The sequence below is a fragment of the Aulostomus chinensis genome, chromosome 4, assembly GCF_037954235.1.
Source record: "Aulostomus chinensis isolate RoL2024-O1b breed Wild chromosome 4, RoL_Achi_v1.0, whole genome shotgun sequence".
NCBI classification, from domain to species: domain Eukaryota; kingdom Metazoa; phylum Chordata; class Actinopteri; order Syngnathiformes; family Aulostomidae; genus Aulostomus; species Aulostomus chinensis.
Window position 1 is genome coordinate 2,330,114 of NC_141323.1, and position 19,818 is coordinate 2,349,931.

The 19,818-nt window shown below is 43.0% G+C and overlaps 2 protein-coding genes across 4 annotated transcripts in view; one reads left to right on the forward strand and one right to left on the reverse strand.

The window, feature by feature from the left end:
- Nucleotides 1-8,320, forward strand: part of ptprz1b (protein tyrosine phosphatase receptor type Z1b) — a 77,131-nt gene extending 68,811 nt beyond the window's left edge. For 2 of the 3 annotated variants that reach the window (XM_086201024.1, XM_086201027.1), the window contains 9 exons: nucleotides 2,056-2,191; nucleotides 2,290-2,436; nucleotides 2,517-2,610; nucleotides 3,878-3,951; nucleotides 4,090-4,218; nucleotides 4,307-4,459; nucleotides 4,553-4,695; nucleotides 4,831-4,966; nucleotides 5,433-8,319. In XM_086201024.1, coding sequence (XP_086057150.1) covers nucleotides 2,056-2,191; nucleotides 2,290-2,436; nucleotides 2,517-2,610; nucleotides 3,878-3,951; nucleotides 4,090-4,218; nucleotides 4,307-4,459; nucleotides 4,553-4,695; nucleotides 4,831-4,966; nucleotides 5,433-5,576 — 1,156 coding nt within the window. In that variant the 3' untranslated portion in view covers nucleotides 5,577-8,319. Of the gene's footprint in view, nucleotides 1-2,055; nucleotides 2,192-2,289; nucleotides 2,437-2,516; nucleotides 2,611-3,877; nucleotides 3,952-4,089; nucleotides 4,219-4,306; nucleotides 4,460-4,552; nucleotides 4,696-4,830; nucleotides 4,967-5,432 lie in introns of all 3 variants that reach the window. The other variant, XM_086201026.1, reaches the window with a different exon arrangement.
- Nucleotides 8,304-18,626, reverse strand: LOC147262291 (HMG box-containing protein 1-like). The gene is made up of 16 exons (XM_086202505.1): nucleotides 18,288-18,626; nucleotides 17,191-17,987; nucleotides 17,050-17,131; nucleotides 15,444-15,503; nucleotides 14,274-14,373; nucleotides 13,065-13,169; nucleotides 12,780-12,972; nucleotides 12,114-12,243; nucleotides 11,790-11,901; nucleotides 11,508-11,602; nucleotides 11,265-11,421; nucleotides 11,049-11,193; nucleotides 10,844-10,962; nucleotides 10,550-10,739; nucleotides 10,303-10,444; nucleotides 8,304-10,221 (listed from the first exon to the last, which is right to left on the reverse strand). Exons 1-16 carry the CDS (start codon nucleotides 18,624-18,626, stop codon nucleotides 10,204-10,206), a joined length of 2,784 nt encoding a protein of 927 aa, XP_086058631.1. The 3' UTR covers nucleotides 8,304-10,203.
- Nucleotides 18,627-19,818: the final 1,192 nt, after the last annotated feature.

Sequence of the window (19,818 nt, forward strand, 5' to 3'; positions counted from 1 at the left end):
GGAACTGATATCCCTCAAGATGGCATTTCAGAAGCTTCAGGAAGAAATGCAGGAGCTGAGAGCTGAAGTCTTGAAGCAGGAGGAAGAAAAACTGTCTCTACAGCTCAGACTGACGTCTGAGGAGGTTATCCGGAAAGAGAAGGAAACAATGGTGTCCTACCTGGAGGAAGAGCTCCATCAGAGAAACCTGGCTGTGGATGATGCCAGGACAAAGGTAAAGCACCTGGAGGGCCACCTGCAGAATGTGCTTAAGGAGGCTTGGACCAAGCTAAATATAATGGACCAGGCTATGGGTAAGCTCAGGACCAATACCAGTCAGCTGCAGACTGAGCTGGAATGCAAGGACCTGGCTTTGGATGAGGCTGGGACCCATATCTGGCAGCTGCAGAATGAGCTCCAACAGAGAGACCTGGCTGTGGATGAGGCCAGAACAAAGATTATGCACCTGGAGGGCCACCTGCAGACTACGCTTAAGGAGGCTTGGACCAAGCTTAATGAAATGGACCAGCCTATGGATCAACTCAGGACCAATACCAGTCAGCTGCAGACTGAGCTGGAACGCAAGGACCTGGCTTTGGATGAGGCTGGGACCCATATCCAGCAGCTGCAGAATGAGCTCCAACGGAGAGACTTGGCTGTGGATGAGGCCAGAACAAAGATAAAGCACCTGGAGGGCCACCTGCAGACTATGCTCAAGGAGGCTTGGACCAAGCTTAATGAAATGGACCAGCCTATGGATCAGCTCAGGACCAACACCATTCAGCTGCAGACTGAGCTGGAACGCAAGGACCAGGATTTGGATGAGGCTGGGACCCATATCCGGCAGCTGCAGACTGAGCTGGGACGCAAAGACCTGGCTTTGGATGAGGCTGGGACCCATATCTGGCAGCTGCAGAATGAGCTCCAACAGAGAGACCTGGCTGTGGATGAGGCCAGAACAAAGATAAAGCACCTGGAGGGCCACCTGCAGACTATGCTCAAGGAGGCTTGGACCAAGCTTAATGAAATGGACCAGCCTATGGATCAACTCAGGACCAATACCAGTCAGCTGCAGACTGAGCTGGAACGCAAGGACCAGGATTTGGATGAGGCTGGGACCCATATCCGGCAGCTGCAGACTGAGCTGAGACGCAAGGACCTGGCTTTGGATGAGGCTGGGACCCATATCTGGCAGCTGCAGAATGAGCTGAAACACAAAGACCAGGCCTCAATTAAAAGGATCAAGCAGAAGAAGGAGACAAAGAAGAAGAAGAAGAGAAATTGGCTGTGGAGACTTTTCAGACGAGGCTCTAAATGACCAGTGAATCAGAAGTTCTTACATTTATTGTTCATTGCAAAGAAAATTGTTTATAAAAGAAAAACTGTTGAATCATTGAAGAGTCTGTGTATTTGCTTCATATCATTGCTGTTTGTTTTTGAAATAAAGATAAAAACAACTGTACATTATTAGTGTGTGTGTTTATGTGTGCGTGAACATGCGTGTGTGTGCCCATGTGTGATAGTGTTGTTGCCTACGGGACCCCTTTCAGGTATAAGTATTCACTTTAGCAGGAGCCTTGATCTTCATAGGGACCAAAGACCAGTCCTAATGCAGCAAAACAAGGAGGGCATTCTTGGTTAAGGTGTGAGCTGAGTTTAGTTAAGGTTAGGATTAGGACTAGGGCTTGTACTAATAAGGACACAATAAACCTTAGTGTGTGTGTGTGTGTGTGTGTGTGTGTGTGTGTGTGTGTGTGTGTGTGTGTGTATTTGTTAGTATGTGTGTGTGTGTCTGTCTGTCTCTCTGTCTTTCTGCAGGATGGTGTTAGTTACCTATTGAAGACCTTTCTGAGATCTTAACTGTTAAATACAATACAAGAAGTCCTTTGGTGTGTGTGTGTGTGTCTGTCTGTCTGTCTGTCTGCAGGATGGTGTTAGTTACCTATTGAAGACCTTTCTGAGATCTTAACTGTTAAATACATAAGAAGTCCTTTGGTGTGTGTGTGTGTGTGTGTGTGTGTGTGTGTGTGTGTGTGTGTGTGTGTGTGTGTGTGTGTGTGTGTGTGTGTGTGACAGTGCTGGTGTCGGAAGAACAGGAACCTACATCGTGATAGACAGCATGCTGCAACAGATCCAGGATCAGGGGACAGTGAATGTTCTTGGTTTCCTAAAACATGTGCGGACTCAGAGGAACTTCCTGGTTCAGACAGAGGTATGCACGCACGCACACACACATACACACACACACACACACAAACACACACAGTGGTGTTCTCACTTCGGTCTGTCTATATCCCCTCACTCCTCTAGGAGCAGTACGTATTCATCCATGATGTTTTGGTGGAAGCCATCTTAAGTCGGCACACCTGCGTGACCTCTGACCTCCTCCACACTTATGTGTCGGACCTCCTGACCCCTGGGGTGTCAGGCAGAACGCGCATGGACAAACAGTTCAAAGTATACCGCTGGTTTAAGATCAAGTTATCATCAATCCAACTGTGGGTGTTGTGGATTTAATTGACTTTGTTGTATTTCAGTTGATCAGTCAGCGTCAAGCGAAGCACGCCGACTACAGCACTGCTCTGAGAGACGGCAACGACATGAGGAACAGAGCCAGAGCTCTGATGCCCGGTAAGAAGGACTGACATGGGACCCTACATATCCGTATGAGCCTAAAAACCCTATATTCACTTTATGAAAGTTGGTTTAATCACCACTCCACCACTGTAATTACACTCAAACAGTGCCAACCCTGGATGAGCCTTTTATAGATATCTACAAGCATTTTAGGGGTTTATTAACCCAGAAAACATGAGGAGGGGAGGGACAGCAATTAATGGAGTGTAACTGGCCTTTTTCAAAGATATAATTACAGCTACAAGCTTTGAGACAAACTGGACTCTCTCGAATGGAAAGAGGAAAAAGGAAGCCACTCACACTTCATTACCTTGGAGAAAAATAACGTGGTTGTTTAAAAGCTACTTCAACAGTAAATATGCAACACTTCCAGTCAACACATCTATTTTTCTATGACTGGAGAATGAATGTGGTGGTGCTCGAATAAGTCCTAAAACCCAGAAATACATTAGCATTGTTTAATGGCAAGTTTTCTAGCCTCAATGTCTTTTTTTTTTTTAATGGGTTTCAGTTAAATGCCTGGTAATAAGGTCGGTGGTTCACACTCAGTGTTTTAATGGTAGTTGCTAACAAAGCTGCTAAAGAAGACAAGTATGTTGTATTCATCATCACATATTTCAACTTGCATAATACTGACTTGGCTTAACCTTTATGTCTGTCTGCATATGTATGCCTGCCACACTTCTAAGAAAAGTCAAATAACCACAGTTGCCAACACAAAAAACAGCACCAAGGTACTTCCTGTTGAAGAACCCTGCGCTAGTCAGACATCGGTGGAGTCCTCTGTCAATCAAACCCCCATATGACATCATGGGATAGGACCATATTTCGAAAAGCAAACACAAAGTAAATTCAGTATTAAATATCCCACCTGTAGCATCCCAGTATTTTTCTCTCAGACTGTTTCAGAGTTTTAAACTAAACCGTGACAGAAAACTCCCCCCACTACCTCTGAATCGCTGATGTAAACTCAGTTCCAAAATAAATAGTCTGAAAAAGTTTAAAGAAATAAAGATTCATCCTTTCAACAATAAACTGATGTTTATCAACAAACGTACTCTTTAAGTTTTGATCACCAAGTGACCCTCCAGGCCAGAGAGCTTTGGAAGATTTATCGACTTTAAATCAGTGGCAAGCGATGTCACACTTTGATTTGTTGGTTCATCAGTGTGGTTGTTGAAGTACTTACACGTTTCTGTGTGTGTGTGTGTGTGTGTGTGTGTGTGTGTGTGTGTGTGTGTGTGTGTGTGTGTGTGTGTAGTGGAGAGATCAAGAGTGTGTTTGACTGCTTCAGAAACCAACCCCTCTGGCTACATCAACGCCTCCTACGTCCTGGTAAAACAACCTAACGTTGTGTTTTTATTACCATTTGATAAACTTTAACAACATGCAGCCATCGTGTGTAGAACAGAGATCCCTGGTACGGGGTATTTCCTGGAAACACACTGTTAGTTAGCTGTGGTGTTTTCACAGGGACATCACCACAGTCGGGAGTTCATCGTGAGCCAGACTCCTCTGAGCAGCACTGTGGTGGATTTCTGGAGAATGATCTGGGAACACAACACACACACTGTTGTCCGCCTGGCCGACTCACACTATCAGGTAGAACACAAACAAATACAATGTTGTCTGTGTGGTGTTTCAAAAATGACTGAATATGAACACTCTTGTGTTTGTTTGTGTGAGTCAGAGTGAAGCTGGGGACTCCTGTGTGTACTGGCCTTATAAAGACCAGCCAGTGAGCTTTGATGGCTTCACTGTGTCCTACATAGGGGAGGAGCATATTTATCTGTCCAATGATGAGAGACTTTTGGTGCAGGATTTTACTCTAGAATCTCAACAGGTACACACACTCACATACACACAAATTCATGCACTTGTGCTCAGGGGCTAACACATGGGATATTTAACGTAATACTTCTCTGCATCTCTGTAGAACCATTCTGTTCTGGAGGTGCGTCAGTACAGCGCCTCCTGCTGGCCCAACCCAGACAGCCCCATCAGGAACTGTTTTGATCTTGTCAACATTGTCAGAGAGCACAGCAGACACGTGGATGGACCAACAGTCATACATGACCCGTAAGAATAGCACAGACATTTAAAACTTTTCTCTGTCTCAATCACTGTACAATTACTGTACCTTCCCCTTTGTGGTGTGTGTGTGTGTGTGTGTGTGTGTGTGTGTGTGTGTGTGTGTGTGTGGTTGGTGTGTAGGTTGGGAGGCACCACATCAGGGCTCTTCTGTGCTCTCAGCACCTTGTCCAGCCAGTTAGAGGAGGAGGGAGAAGCAGACGTCTACCAGGTGGCTCGGATGACCAACCTAATGAGGCCAGGGGTGTTTAATGATATTGTAAGTTGAGACACACTCAATACTCAAAGCTGAGACACACTCAATACAACTTCACAATTTTTTGAGATATGATATGGTTAGTACTGCAGTACTCTACAAATCAGAGCTGAAAATACAACTTGCTGTGTACCCCCTGGGGCATCTTATACTATGCACACCACATTATAATGATAACCCAATGGACAAATAGAGTCAATACTGTTTAATTCAAAATATCCATTCCAAATTATTAGAATAATATTTGCAATGCTCCACGGTTGTTTATAGAAAAAGCAGTATCAATACTGCAATACAATGTTGATACTGTGGGCTGAACTCTGAGGGATCTGATGAGCTGTGCAGAGGCCTGGGGAGGGTGGTGTTTTCTTTATAGCCCCCAAATTTGTAAAGACATCATCCAACAAGATGTATTTTCATACTGAAATATACCCGGTGCCACCTTCAACCTGTGCTTTGGTTCATGCAGGAGCAGTATCAGTACCTGTACCAAGCCGTGCTGAGTCTAGTGAGCAGCCAGGAAGACCAGAGAGCCCTGCAGAGTCCAGAAACCAATGGATCAGTCCCATTGGGGCAGACAAACATCGCGGAGAGCCTGGAGTCTCTCATGTAGTTGCACACACACTTTCATACTCACAGGCTCATGGACATTTAGCAGAAGCACATTTGCAGTATGTGTATTGTACATCTGCAAACTCACAATAGGATAGATTGAGTGCTGAGGGGAAAGCTGTGTCCGCTGAGCATGTTAATGTTCAGTGATCAGATATCATTCATCTTATTCAGTGTATAAAAATGAAATTTAATCACTTAATGAGATCTACGAATACCTCTTATTATTCCACCTTTGGAATAACCTCGTGAAAAAAAGTAAGCTATTTTCATCCTGATTGAAGCCTGTTACAATACTTGAGCTGTCTGATGTAGAGATGGCACCTTAATGTCGTGTCTTTTCACACCTGGAAGAGTAGGACGCATCATCAAAAGTCAACTTCATAGGTGTCACCCGATTACTTCTCATACTGTCAAAGAGTTAGCATGTTCAGCAGACTCAGATACAGACTGAACCAGACCTTTGAAGAGAGGAGAAGCCTTCACTGCTTATCCAACAAAAACCTGATGACCAGGTGGAGGCGGAGGGATGTGAGTTCAATTACTTTGCTTGAGATTTGCTTAACTAACACTGATTAAGGACTTTACTCTAATTTGGTTTTCAAAAGTCAAGACTTAATGATTTTTTTCAATTGAATATATGTATTTTCTGAGGCATTGACTCATTGGAATGGATTCTTAAAACATTCAGTGACTTTATTTCTAAACTGCACCAGACCAGCAGAGGACCAGAGGCAAATGCACAAAGCGGTAATATAGCATAAAGTTTGGATTGAATGATTACATTTTTGATGACAGTAAGAAGAAGAGATCAGCAGTCGTCACTCATCTGCATCTTAAAAAAAAATCAGTGACACATCAAACTTCATCTGTCATCACTAAACTCAAAGAAAACTGTCATGTGTCACAAAACAAATCTACAAACTGGTCAGGCATTCGCTGGGAAGCTAACGCTAAATTTAGGCCAGGTTAGACTTGGCATCAGTTCTGCATTTTATTGATTATGATAATTTCTTGGTACTTATTTGAGTGGAGTAATGACTCGTCTAGCTTGAAAAATAGCAGGGACTCAACTTGATTTGCTTTTTCTTACCATAGCAATCTGGGACATTCAACTCGAAGGTAAACACTCAAGACTTGCTTGTGACTTAAACCTCTGCTGACAACAAACCACACAGTCTGAAATTGAGTAATTGATTTACAACAAAAATAAATTGAAATATATGAATGAAAAACAATGTTAACACTTTACAATTGGGTTATATTAGTAATCATTAGTTAATGCTTAGATAACTGTTCGTTAAAGCTTAATTAACTGTTGTTCATGCTTTATTAGCTATTAGTTAACCATTAATTAATGTCGAGTAAACGCTTATGGTGTTCATGTTACCTAAATGGGTAGGGAACAAATTAAGGTAAAACATAAGTGAGGTTGGGGAAGGGTTAGCGGTTTACAATATCAATAAATAATAGATTAACAAAAATTAATTATGCATAGGTAATGCTTACACACCCGCAGCACACAGAACTACTTACTTAAGCAGTAATTAACTGTTATTTATTGTACCCTTATTGCAAAATGTTAACAAAATGACTTATACTGAATTTGAGTCTGGCAGTGTAGTTTTTTTCCCAGTAACAGACCTACCTTCAATAAATTGCGTAGCTCTTAACATTTCCCTCGTTAATTGGTAATTTTCCATGTTTGTTAAACTTACACCCATAAGTGAAAAGAGGCAAACCAAAAGAAACAACTGACTTTAAGTGGAATTTTAGTAAGATGACTTCAGTAAAAAAAAAAAAAGGAAACTTGTGCAAAAACAATTTTCTCAGCAGCTTTTTTTTTTTTTTTTTTTTTCTTACTGATGATGACTTGCACTTCACAGTGACCAGCAGATAATGTGCAGATAATGGGACTTAAACTACTGTGTAATCTTGTGTGGACGAAGGCCTCAGACCTGCTGACCTCTAACACTGTCGGCCCTCTCTGTTCTCATTTTGTCGCCAATTGCTCATGGTCTCTGGTACCCATTGCCTTTTGTAAATCATGTTATTGTACCGTTTTGATACAACCGTGGGACTTATAAGCCAAAAGATGTGAATTTGTACTGAAAATGGAACTCTGAAGGTGAGACCTGTGACTTTGACTCACTAGCTATGACTGTTCTGATTTTGAGGGAGATCAAATGTTTTCCTCGATGCGATCGCACACCCTCAATCTCTACTTCTAAAGATATTAAAGCTCCCATCACCGCCTATTTTGCATCCGTCACGCCTGTGTGGCTCATCTGGAGATTCAAAATGGCACAAATCAACCGAGCCAGTGACTTAAGGCAGACAGAACTCAAATATGTCTGAAATTTTTATGTAAATATTCCCGAGGACGTCAAAAGCTCAAATTACCATATGTTTATACTGTACCTCTATATTTTCTATTTTACTATCAAAAGGATTTTCTAGTCATTTACACATATATAACGGTGGATTCTATTTGATAATTTTAGCCCTAAAATATTGATCATGTTTATAGTTTTAAAGGAACGTTATCTCTTTTTATCTGTAGAGTAGTGACTTTGTGTCTATACCTTTATCTCAAGCCACAAACTGGCGCAGTATGTACATAGCAACAAGAATAAAGATTTGATTTAAACCTTGTGCAGGGTTGAAACTTGTCTTTCTTTCAATGTCGGACTCCGACAAGGAACGTGAAGATACAACAAAAAAGGTTTAACTTGGCTTTATTTATACCATAATACACTGTATTGGATTGTCTCCCTAAATTGACCTGTACATGACATTATATAAGATAAAAAAGATCAATCCACAACCACAAAAAGATAATAAATGTCAGAACAAAAATATATATATTTCTTTATATAGAATTATATCAAGATTTCTTCATTATACTGTAGCTGTCACACATGATAAAGTGTATGTAGTGCGTCAAGAAAAACCTCAAAATGCAATGTGACTTTCAGCACCCACCCTAGGTTTTGGCAACACTCTAAGTGTATCATCTAATTGACTGTTTATAACACACTGTAACAGTTACAACCTATATAATAGAGACATATGTCATTCCTTATCTGTTCGTAATACAACCTTGTGACTACATAATAGTGTGCTATATGCCATTTGTTAAAATTTTCATCAATAGGACTAAAACTGAAGTGTTACTGTTTTACCATTTCCATAGAACGATCCCTTACCAGCCACAACACCCTGCATCACTAATAACCCACGAGTAAAAGCACTTCCATCCACTTAAAAACAACAATACCAAACCTTTTATGTAAGTTTTTTAGCAAATGTTCCATATCAAAGAAATATTTTTCTTGGGAAGAAGAATAATGATGCAGAATTGTCTCATTTGTCAAACTCCCTCACTGGAAATGGTTACAAAACCAAATCATGCAGGTGAATTTAAACGGCTGGGGCCACAAAAAAAATAAATAAAATTTAAAAAAATCTTTTATCTTTCCTGTTCTTAATCTTTGCTGGAAACATGGCAATTACATCAGTTAAACTAGTTTTTTTAGGTCACTGGAAGTTGTTTTCCCTATTCACCCCTCACTAATGGACCTGATGACACACAAACTTACTTTGAAACACACATTATGGCACATGATGTAACAAAACAGTAATTGTACTGCAGTGAGATATCTGTTGCAACAAAGTTTGAGAAGTCCTCATAACATATAATGGCAACTCTAACATACCCATGTGTATCCAGTAAGATGGTAGACAGCAATATCCATAAAATCTCATGAGGCTGTACCGAAAAGAGAAAAAGGGGGGAAAAAGTGTGTGTGTGTGTGTGTGTGTGTGTGTGTGTGTGTGTGTGTGTGTGTGTGTGTGTGTGTGTGTGTGTGTGTGTGTGTTTGCAGGCTATAAAAACTGCAGCATTAATTTCATCAGCACGATGCATTTTTAAAAGCATTTTATGAATTTTTTTTTTTGGTCTTGATTCTTTTTGTTAAAATGGGAGCAAACACCATTGACTATTTGAAATCTGTCTCAACTGGTTCTTTCTTGTGTTCATTTTATGATAGTTACATAGATTTTTAATTACATAAACAATAAAAGAAAACACTGAGGCAAATATATACTTGTTATACACTTCTTTAAAAATAGCTACATTTTGTATTTAAGGGGTCTGTTTCAAGCATATTGCAAGAATCTCGAGGTAACCAGGATCTCTCGTTTTTATGTTCTTTTTGCTGTAGCGTCACTCATAGATCGGAACTGCAGTTCTACATAAAACCTCTGTAGTTGGAGCTTTGTAGCTTCAAAGTTTAATGTTTGAAAACTTGATAAGAAATACTGATTTACAGCACTGTATTACATTAAATTAACAGCTTTAAAACCATAAGGGAGTCAGCAGAGAGAAAAGGCCAACGCTGCTGTTTGTGTGATTAAATGTGTGTGAATCTTTGGAGAATCTGAATCAGATCTGAGCTTTGGGAGATCAATGTTATTAAGTCAATATAATAGTGAAGCGCAAAATTGGGTTACACACAACTCTCACTTGTCACTTTGAAATTGTGTGTATGTGTGTGCATGTGTGCGTGCGTGTGTGTGTGTGTGCGCGCTCTTGCAGACTCTGTCCTGGCTTCTTGTCTGCAGCCCTAATTTCCATGACAACCCTGTTGGACATAGAGAAGAAATTAGTCAATGGTCCGAGGCCTTTGGTTTGGCTTTATGTGTGGCCGTGTGTGTGTCCTCACAGAGTTGGTGCGTTTGCGTTTCCAACAGTCTGGATTGAGCCTTTTCTGTTCATCTGCGAGAGCTTTGGCCTGGATGGTAAATGCCCGACGCTCCTCACCTCGCATCTTCTTCCACCGTTCACCAAGGAGAACGCTGATCGCTCTAAAACACACACACACACATACACACACACAACACACACACCACTATATTACAATAAATATGGATAAATAATCATACACAGAAATGGTCAGAAGGAACACCCACCTGTTGTCCTTGCCGGGGTACATTTGTGTGTACTCCACCCGGAACTTCTTCGCAAACAACATGAAGGCATTCATTGGCCGTTTGCACTTTTTAGGTGAGGAATTATTATTTCCAGGTTCGCTGATGCGCTGGCTTTTGGGTGGTGGGTTGGTCTGATGAGCAGAGCGGGTGAGGCTGGGACTGTGAGCATCTGTGGGTTTTAAAACAGATTATATGGGTTTAGTAAAATATAATTTTGTACAGACTTCATGCTTCGTCTGACTTCTTTTTCGACATATTCTTAAAACATGTTACCTTGTTCTGTGTCTCTGTCTGGAGAGACGGCTCCCCCGCTGGAATGGGAGGTCCGCCGCCGTCTGGCCATGCTGCTCAACACGTAAACTGCAGACGAGTCCAGGGGAGTGAAGTCGTAACTGGAAGGTGTTCAAACATACTGAGCAGTTTGTTTCCCCTTCATATTCAGCAGACGAGTTCTCAATACTGTAATCATTCCTTTTACCTCCTGAATGTGTCAAAGACCAGTGAGTCATCAGTCTGTTTGGCATCTCTGTGTCCTGGCGGCAGACACACATCTCCAACCCCCATTTCATAGCACGGAATCCCATAATGCACCACAGTCAAGCTTGGGTAGAATGACGACCAACCTGATGAAGAAGACACATGGAAGTCAACATTGTCTTGAAACTGTTCAGAATTTCCTCTTAAACAGGCCTACCTTTGTTTTTGACATAGAAGGGGTGGTCAAGTTGGCAGCAGGCAGTTATGAAGGCGTGTCCAAACGCTCCGGGGTCAAAGGTCAGCTGTAGAACAGCTTGACCAGACAGCACATTCTCTGAATGCTCCACAAGCCTCAAACCCTCAGAGCCGTAACTCTGCAAAGCAGCAAGTGTTTTCGCTCAAAATTTCTGTCTTTTCTGTTCAGCTGTGATTAAAAACAACGAGTGGTTGTATAATCTACCTTCAGAGAGTTGAACTGCTCTTCGTCACCAGAGACCAGGTCCTCAACATACTGCCACTCCACATTAGAGCTGCTGTGGAAATGCAGACGAGTGCCTGACAAAAGAAAGAAGCAGCTCTAAGATCACAACAAAGACCTTGAATTATAAGATATGTCCTTCAATTCATGACAATCGTGAGAAGCTGTTTGAATGTGGGCAGCCAAATAAAACACAGAGACGAATTGATGCTGAATCTTGTTGATCTACTTGTGCAGTTGGTGTATGTATGTGTGTATGTCTACCTTTGAGGAAACAGTGCCAGGCAGTAGGCGGCCCTGAGAAACTCCAGGCCATGTCTTCATCATCAGACGGAGAGGATCTGGTGGACACTACAGAGTCACATTCGCTGCTCGTCTGTGGGAACACGAGGCATCATCAGGCACAAACACAACAACAAGAGTTGCAGGTTTGCTCTCTTATTAAAACATAAATGCAGCTTAGTTTTAGTAAGTTAAGTATTATTAACAGACACTGTCCAAAACTGGTGAGATAAAGAGATTTAATCATGAAACTTCTTGTGAATTTGTGCACACAAAAGTGAGAGCAAAGAAGGCGGTTTGCTCTACCCTGCTGTGGCGTCGCTCCCTGCCACGCCCTCCAGTGGGCGACAAGATGCTGCTGGAGTGAGAAGGAGGAGGAGGCCGAGCGTAAGAATGTAGATCTCTGCTGGTGCTTGAGACGGGGACGGAGGAGGAGCTGAAAATGACACATTGAACGCCGTGGGCGGTTGCAGCCTGAATCCCCCCCCAAAAATCCTCACACTTGTAACAACTGGCAGGTCTGCTACTGAGTATAAACCCCCTTCATAAGAATAACATTTTATAGTTTCAACTTCAATCTCTAGGAAAGATAATTTAATTATCTGAACTGTCAAGGCTGTTTTTTTCTTTTTCGATCTGTTCCTAATATTTTATCATCTTACTTGATATGAATAGGATAAGCTCAATATTAGATGAACCTTTCAGATAAACTCAGTACTACAGCCTTTAAAATACCCATAAAAACAAGTCAACTCCTCTTTCAAATCGAGTCAGTAAAAATGAACATTATTGTGACGCGGGGTGTACTGTGGGACATTGCATTGTACTCAGTAGGAAACCTCTCATTGGTTTAAATGATTGGAGAAAAACAAAACAAAGCATTGTGTTGGACGGTTTGTTTGTCTATTGTCTTGTGTGGCTCTGGGAATGATGGCAAAATTGGGAAAAACAGGAATTCCTGTTTTTACCTACCTGCTGTGGGGGTACACCTGTAGTAGTGGGCTTTGGGGTCCAGTGGCAATGTGAGCCAACTGTGTAAGCCACTGTGTATCAGGTGACTGTGTGCTGTGGGCGTGTCTCTCCTGGTGTGACACTCCCACCTCCACTTGATAGAGGGTTGTTGGTTCTCCCTCCTCTTGAACCTCCTGCAGGTTTGGGAGGTCGTCTGGGAAGAGGTTACAAGAGAGATTTACGTTTACTAGAAGCTGTATCATGCTATCACTGCAGCACCAGGAGCTGCATGTGTGTTACACGTACCGTATTCCATGTAGGTGTCACTGTTGGGGAAGCCAGAGGATGGGAGGCGTTCCTCACAGCTGGCTGAGTCATGTGATTGGTCTCTGTCTGCATCCATCATCACTTCTGAGTGTGAGAAAGGAAAAACATGAAGATATCCAGGAGTGGGTGGTGTGCTTGGCTTGAACTTTATTGGGTGCATGACTTTAATAACAATAAATGTTAAACTTTATTTGTACAGCACCTTTCATACAAAAAAAATGCAGCTCAAAGTGGCTTACATCAAAAGCAAAGAAAATATTTAGAAGAGAATAAAACCGGAATGTATTTAAAAAGAGAGAAATTGAAGTGAAATTGCAGAGAAGTGCAGAGAGAAAATGCAGAAATCGATGAAGGCTTAAGTAGAGAAAGTTTTAAGCTTTCTTTTAAAACGTCAAGCGCTCTCACAACCTTGTACAATGCATTCACACAGCTTTTAATAAAGCCAGATTTTCATCAAAATAGGGGTACAGGTAGGAGTAGGAAATAGTAAAACACAAAGAGGAAATATGACGTATTTGAAAAGTCTTTCTCCAGCCCTTGAATCTGGATTTTTGAATCTTCAAAAGAAGTGAAACAAAATCCAGAGAGTCTGTTTGTCAGGCTACTACTAAGCATACCCCTCCACTAATGAAAGCCAGCCAGCCAGATTTCTCAGGCTCATTTCTTCAGTAACCTACATTCTCTGACACGTCTGTTTACACAGAAATAACTCAAGAGAGAAGTTATATGGATCCTGGGAAATCTATCTCAAAATGTCTTATTTGATACATTTACAGTGACTAAAATTAATGACACACTATTGATTTGATACCACATAAAAATGTGTTATAGTAAATTAATACAATTCAGGTTTATTTGAAATTTTAAAAAAAAATCCAAAACTTTTTTCATTTTTCCAAAAACCTTTACAGGCCTGGAATTGCTGTTTGAAAATTCAATGAGTTTCCAGGTATTTCATAGAAGTGTGAACCCTTTACCCGCCAATTTAAAGAAGTATATATTACAATATACGTGTTTGATTCATTTATCACAATCATAATAATAAGAACAATAATAATGATGAGAAGAAGAAGAAGAAGAAGAAGAAGAAGAAGAAGAAGAAGAAGAAGAAGAAGAAAGAGTTTCATTTTTCTAAACTGCTTCAGCTGTAGGCAGCAGTGACATCATTGATGCAGTTGCTGTGGTTACCTGCATGTTCAGGCTCCAGCACCATGTGATGTTTGGGGTTATTGGACAGCACAGGTGGAGTCACCACCTTCCACACCATGATGACCACAGTCAATGAAACCTGGAGATGGAAGACAGAAATAAGACCCAGCACGTTTTCGCACTCTCGTGCATATGGTCGGCAATCGGAAAATATAACCTCAAGTCGCATGAAATATTACCGCAATCAATATCACCCTGTTTTAGTAAAACTCATACACATTAGTCCATTGGTGCACAACACAAGCACACAAACATAGTATAAATAGGGCTGGACAAATGCTATTCTACTGTAAGGAAAGTAATTCAGTCAGGTTTACACTTGCTTAGGAGTACGAGAGTACTTGCTATTAAAAATACTGAAGTGCTACGCATTTGTCGCGTGTCAACACGTATTATTCTACGTACACTTGTAGGGTGACATAAGGTGAGACTGGGCTGGCTGCTTTGATCTAATTATACAATTATCTGCAGATTCCATCAACGCTCCACTTTAATCACCTGTATTCTGTTCAATTCAGTGATAAAACAATGCTGAATTAGCCCGTTTAAACCGTGTAAACACGAGAGGAATGTTTCACTCTTATCAATTTCGCAATACTGTCGTCATGTGACACCCTCCTGTTTATAAACTTTGAGATTATACGCGCATGCGCGTAGGGGGCTCATTCATTCAACATTGGGTAGCGATAATACATTAGAAACAAGTAGGTGAACAATGTCTATAACCACATTTACCCGACTAAACGGATTATTGTGATATTACGCACAACAAATACTATGCTACTATGATGATCCCGCTCACTGAATACTCATTTGTAAACGTATACTTTCATCGACGAAAACAGCTTTTGTATTCGATACAAACGAGTAATAAACGTAGTGGATGAGTTCTGAGTCGTGTAAATGTGAATTAACACATGAACATGGACGGTCGAGCTTGTTGCGAAAAGGCAGTTTCAACCACCGTCAACAATGAAGCTTTTCCATCGACCAGCGGAGCTCGCGTTTAAGACAGAAACCAACGCTGTCAGCTTAATTTTGCTTCTCATTTAGAAAGTTCAGACCAAAAGCATTAGAATGGTGGTATTATATGTCGAATCCAACGCTTTAAAACATATAAACAATTTTAATAAACTTTCTTCAACTCACCAAAACAGTCGCCTTGTACGGGAGAGGGGCAGGTATAAACACCTTGTCCCGGGCAATCCTCTTGGTCAGATCAGATGTCAATCAACAGCCATTCGCGTTCTCATTGGTCCGTGCGGTTACAGCGTCGTCCTCTTCATTATCATTAGAAAAACAATAAAACACTGGGTGGGTTAAAACTATAGAACCCGAAAACACTGTTGTATAATCAAAATGAACTACTTAGGGACACCATGACGTTGTTTTGAACTTAGGAATTAAAGAGTGAGACGGCACAAATATACATCTGGCAATTATGGAATAGTAGGTAAACATATTCCATACACAAAACAATAACATCTATACTAAATATCTGAGCAAGCACGCGTAGATGCATGATTGACACAAACGACTCAATTGCGAAATTACAAAAGGAAGGCACATTTTGATACATTGACAAGATAAGGAGTCAAAGTTGTGGGCAAGTCTTTTATATTTCATACACATAAGATGCTTATTTTCAGGTAATTCTGTATCGAGTGAGGCCAGAATAAGAGTCAGCGATACATTCATATGCCCAAAATCAAGCTGTATTAATTCATAAAAAGCTTTTTCACAGTCATTTTGAATCAGACTTTGGGTAAATTAAGTTTCAGCTTAACAGAACACTAGAGATTACTGGATGCTTAATCATTAAAAGTAATTATGTGATAATACTCGTATTTTTAAAAGGCCTATATTTGATGAACGCAGCATCCTAAATACAAACGGAACGAATGAGAGCGAGTCAAACGACGCGTATTCGAAAAAGAGTGTTCACTGCCCTCCAGTGGTCAATGTGAAAAATTACACTAAGACAGGACAAATCAAGTCAGATGTAATGTCATGGTAATACTTCCGATCACCATTTTAAATGACTATATTATCTTTGTCACTATTTGTACACTCTAAATGTAAAAAAAAATTACTACAACAAGGTAATCATGGTGCACTCTCAATAGTCACAATTTACAGAAACTACAATGAATAATAATGCTAATAATAATAGTAATAATAATAGTAATAATAATGATGATGATGATGATAATACATCTACAGTTAATTGTGTGCTGTTTTTTGATGTTATAATTTAATCAATATGGATGTGTATTTACCTTTTGCTATTTGTGATCGCCGCCCTAGAATTCTTAGGCTATAGTTGTAAGCACAGGTGGTCGTACCTGCTTGGCATTTCTGCCTGACGCACCTCCGACGGTGCCATTGTGCAGACTGCAGGGTCGTCAGCCGGGGGGCCACCCTTCACTGATGTTTCGCTCCATTATCCCCCGGAACATCTCTGGGAGGTGGAGCAGCGACAGGGACATCTCCCTGCCACCCCCTGCAGCCTGCTGAAGGATCTGTATTCTACCCACACTCTGATCCCGGTATTATTGTTGTTGTGTATGTGGAATGAGTCCCAGGGGACTGTGCATGGCAGGGACGTCCATCTCCCTCAGTCAAGTGTTGGCCTGACCGCATACCATAACGCCTCTCTTAAGAGCCTTCTTTTCCCCACGCCCTGTCCTTCCTTCTAAGCCATAGCCAGAAGCTCCCTTCCTCGGCCTCCTCCGTAAGGTCATGAAGAGCTCACTTCCTGTTGGCTCCTGCGACTCCGAGAGTCTTCAGTAGCCGCTGTGTGGATGTCCCTGTGAAGCCCCTTCATCCGACCTCCACTGGGAAGGTGAACGGTCTCCACCCAGGTTACGAGCACGTTGCTGCCAACTCCATGTACTTGTCCTTCTTACGCTCGTACGCGGCCTCCATGTGTTCCTCCCATGGGACTGTCAGCTGTACCATGATGATGACTTTGGCAGGCGCTGACCAGAGCACGATGTCAGGACGTAGGGATGTCATTATGATCTCTGCAGGTAATTTCAGTTGGCGGCTGAGGTCGGCTGCGAACTGCCACTGGCCTCCTAGTGACAGGAGCGACCGCTCTGTCCCTGTGCAGCGCTGCGCTGTCATCCCTGGCCTGGTAAACTGGATCCACTTCGGGGATGTGGGTGGATTCTCCCGGTTTACTTGCTGTCTGTGGGCTTCCAGGATCTCTGCTAGGTTGTGCAGGACCTTGTCATGCCGCCACCTGTGCCTTCCCTGTGACAGTGCCGTCTTGCATCCAGAGAGGATGTGCCTTAGGTTTGGGTTTGGGGAGCTACAGAGGTGGCAGGGTTCTTCTGTGCCAAACCAGGTGAGAAGGTTCCGGGGACTGGGTAAGGTGTCGTATGTGGCCCTAATCCGGAAGCTCAATCTCGCCTGGGGAGTTCTCCACATGTCGGCCCAAGTGATGGTTCTGTTGATCACAGCCTCCCAAGTAGTCCATCTGCCTTGCTGTTGCTGGCTCACCGCTGTGATCTTGTAGGTTTCCTCCTCCATCTTGGCAACTTCGGAGATCACAAGATCCTTCCTCTCCTTGGTCGCTTTGGACCAGCTCTTTGGTGCTGTTGCCCATCCTAGGCCAGATCTGCCTGACTGCCGTTCCACTGCCTGCTCAACTGCTTTGGATGCATTCCACTTCCGTCCAGTATGAATCTGAGGGTTGGCAGCTTGAATTGCCGGGTCCGTAGAGTCTCTCAGCTCAAAGTGGAGCCTCTCAGCTCAAAGTGGAGCCTCACATTTCCTTTTTGTACCCCAGACTGATGGACTGCAGTGGGAGCTGCAGAGTGTTTCTCTTAAACAGTGCAGAGGAGGAGAGGGATCAGGGAAGGCTGAGCCACTTCCTGATAAAGTTGTTGGCTTTTGCCTCCAGCTTTGAGACCGTGGTCATGTGATGTCGCTCAGTTTCAGGGGCCACATTAGGCGGTGGTACAGTGTAAACTGGTAGCACCACACCTTGAACTTCCCAGGTAGGGGGCACTGATCGACCTTGTGCAGGGCCTCTTCAAGTTGGGCTGTGACAGCTGAGGCCATGTTCTTGTCAGAGAGGTCTGCCGTGTACAGCCTGCCAAGGCTTCTTACAGGTGCTTCTGCCAGTAGGGGGATTCTTTCACCCGCCACAGTGAAGATGATGTTTTCGTTCGTGGTCTCTTTCCGGATCGACAGGCTGCGAGACTTTGGTGGCATAATCTTCATGCGAGCCCAGGCTAGTAGCTCTTCCAGCCGTTTGAGGAGTCTGGCTGTGCAGGCTGCCATTTGGAGGAGGGTGGTGACGTCATCCATATAGCACCTCATGGCTGGTAGTCTTTGGCCTGTCTGTGCGCTGACCCCTCAGACCATCTGTCTTCCACCTATCAGTGGATCTCAAAAGCCGCAGTGAAGATGATGGGAGAGATGGCACATCCCATCGCTATCCCCTTCTTGAGCCAGTGTCAGTCGGTTGAGATATCCCGGGTTGTGTAGCAAACGTGCAGGTTGTTGAAGTAGTTGACTACTAGGTTCTGGACGTGTGATGGTACGTGGAAGGAGCTGAGGGCGTACGTGATGAGCTGGTGGGGAACTGAGCCGAAGGCATTTGCCACGTCCAGCCAAATTACATGCAGGTTTTCTTTGCTTTGTTTGGCTGTCTGGATTTGTTCCCAGATCGCCCCTGAGTGTTCAACGCAGCCGGGGAAACCTGGGACTCCTGTCTTTTGGCAACTGGTGTCGACGTACTTGTTTGCCAGGAAGTACCTTGTCATCCGTCTAGCCAAGATAGAGAAAAAGATTTTCCCCTCCACATTCAGCAGAGCGATGCCTCTGAACTGACTGAGGTTTTGGGAGTCTTTCTCCTTTGGTATGAACGTGGTGACTGCTTGACACCATGACGGAGGGATGGACTCCATTTTCCAAGCCGTAGCCATGAGCCTCCATAGCGCCTTCAGGAGCCCAGGGCAGTTCTTAAATACCTTGTATGGCACGCCGTTTGGCCCAGGTGCTGATGCTGATCTTGCACGTTCCACTACTTGTGTGACCTCTGCCCACCTGGGTGGGGACGTGTCAAACTCTGTGGAGGGCTCAGTTGGACGAGGTACATGGCCTGGTGATCCCAGGGGCTTTGCTCTCAGGTTGTTGCTCAGCTGATCTGTAATGTGTTGCTCCAGCTCCTGCTTGGTGACCTGTAGCATTCCGGTCTTATTCTCCTCCAGGAGGTTGCGGGCGAATTTGAAGGGGTCTCGGAAGAAGCATGTCCTTGCCTTCTCCCTGCAGCTTCTCCGCTTCTTTGTCCTTTCCGCTCTCCTGAGATGTGCAAGCCTTTCCTTGATCTTGTTCCAGAGGTCCTTCAAGCCCTCTGCCTCAGCTTTCCTCCATGACTTCCTCAAGAGGCGTCACTCCTTTACCAGCTGGAAGATTTCCCTTTCCCGCCTTCCACTTACAGAAAGTTCGTCATGTGGCCTCTTGGTGGCGCTGTAAAAGCATGTACACAGTACCTATTTTGTTTCACTTG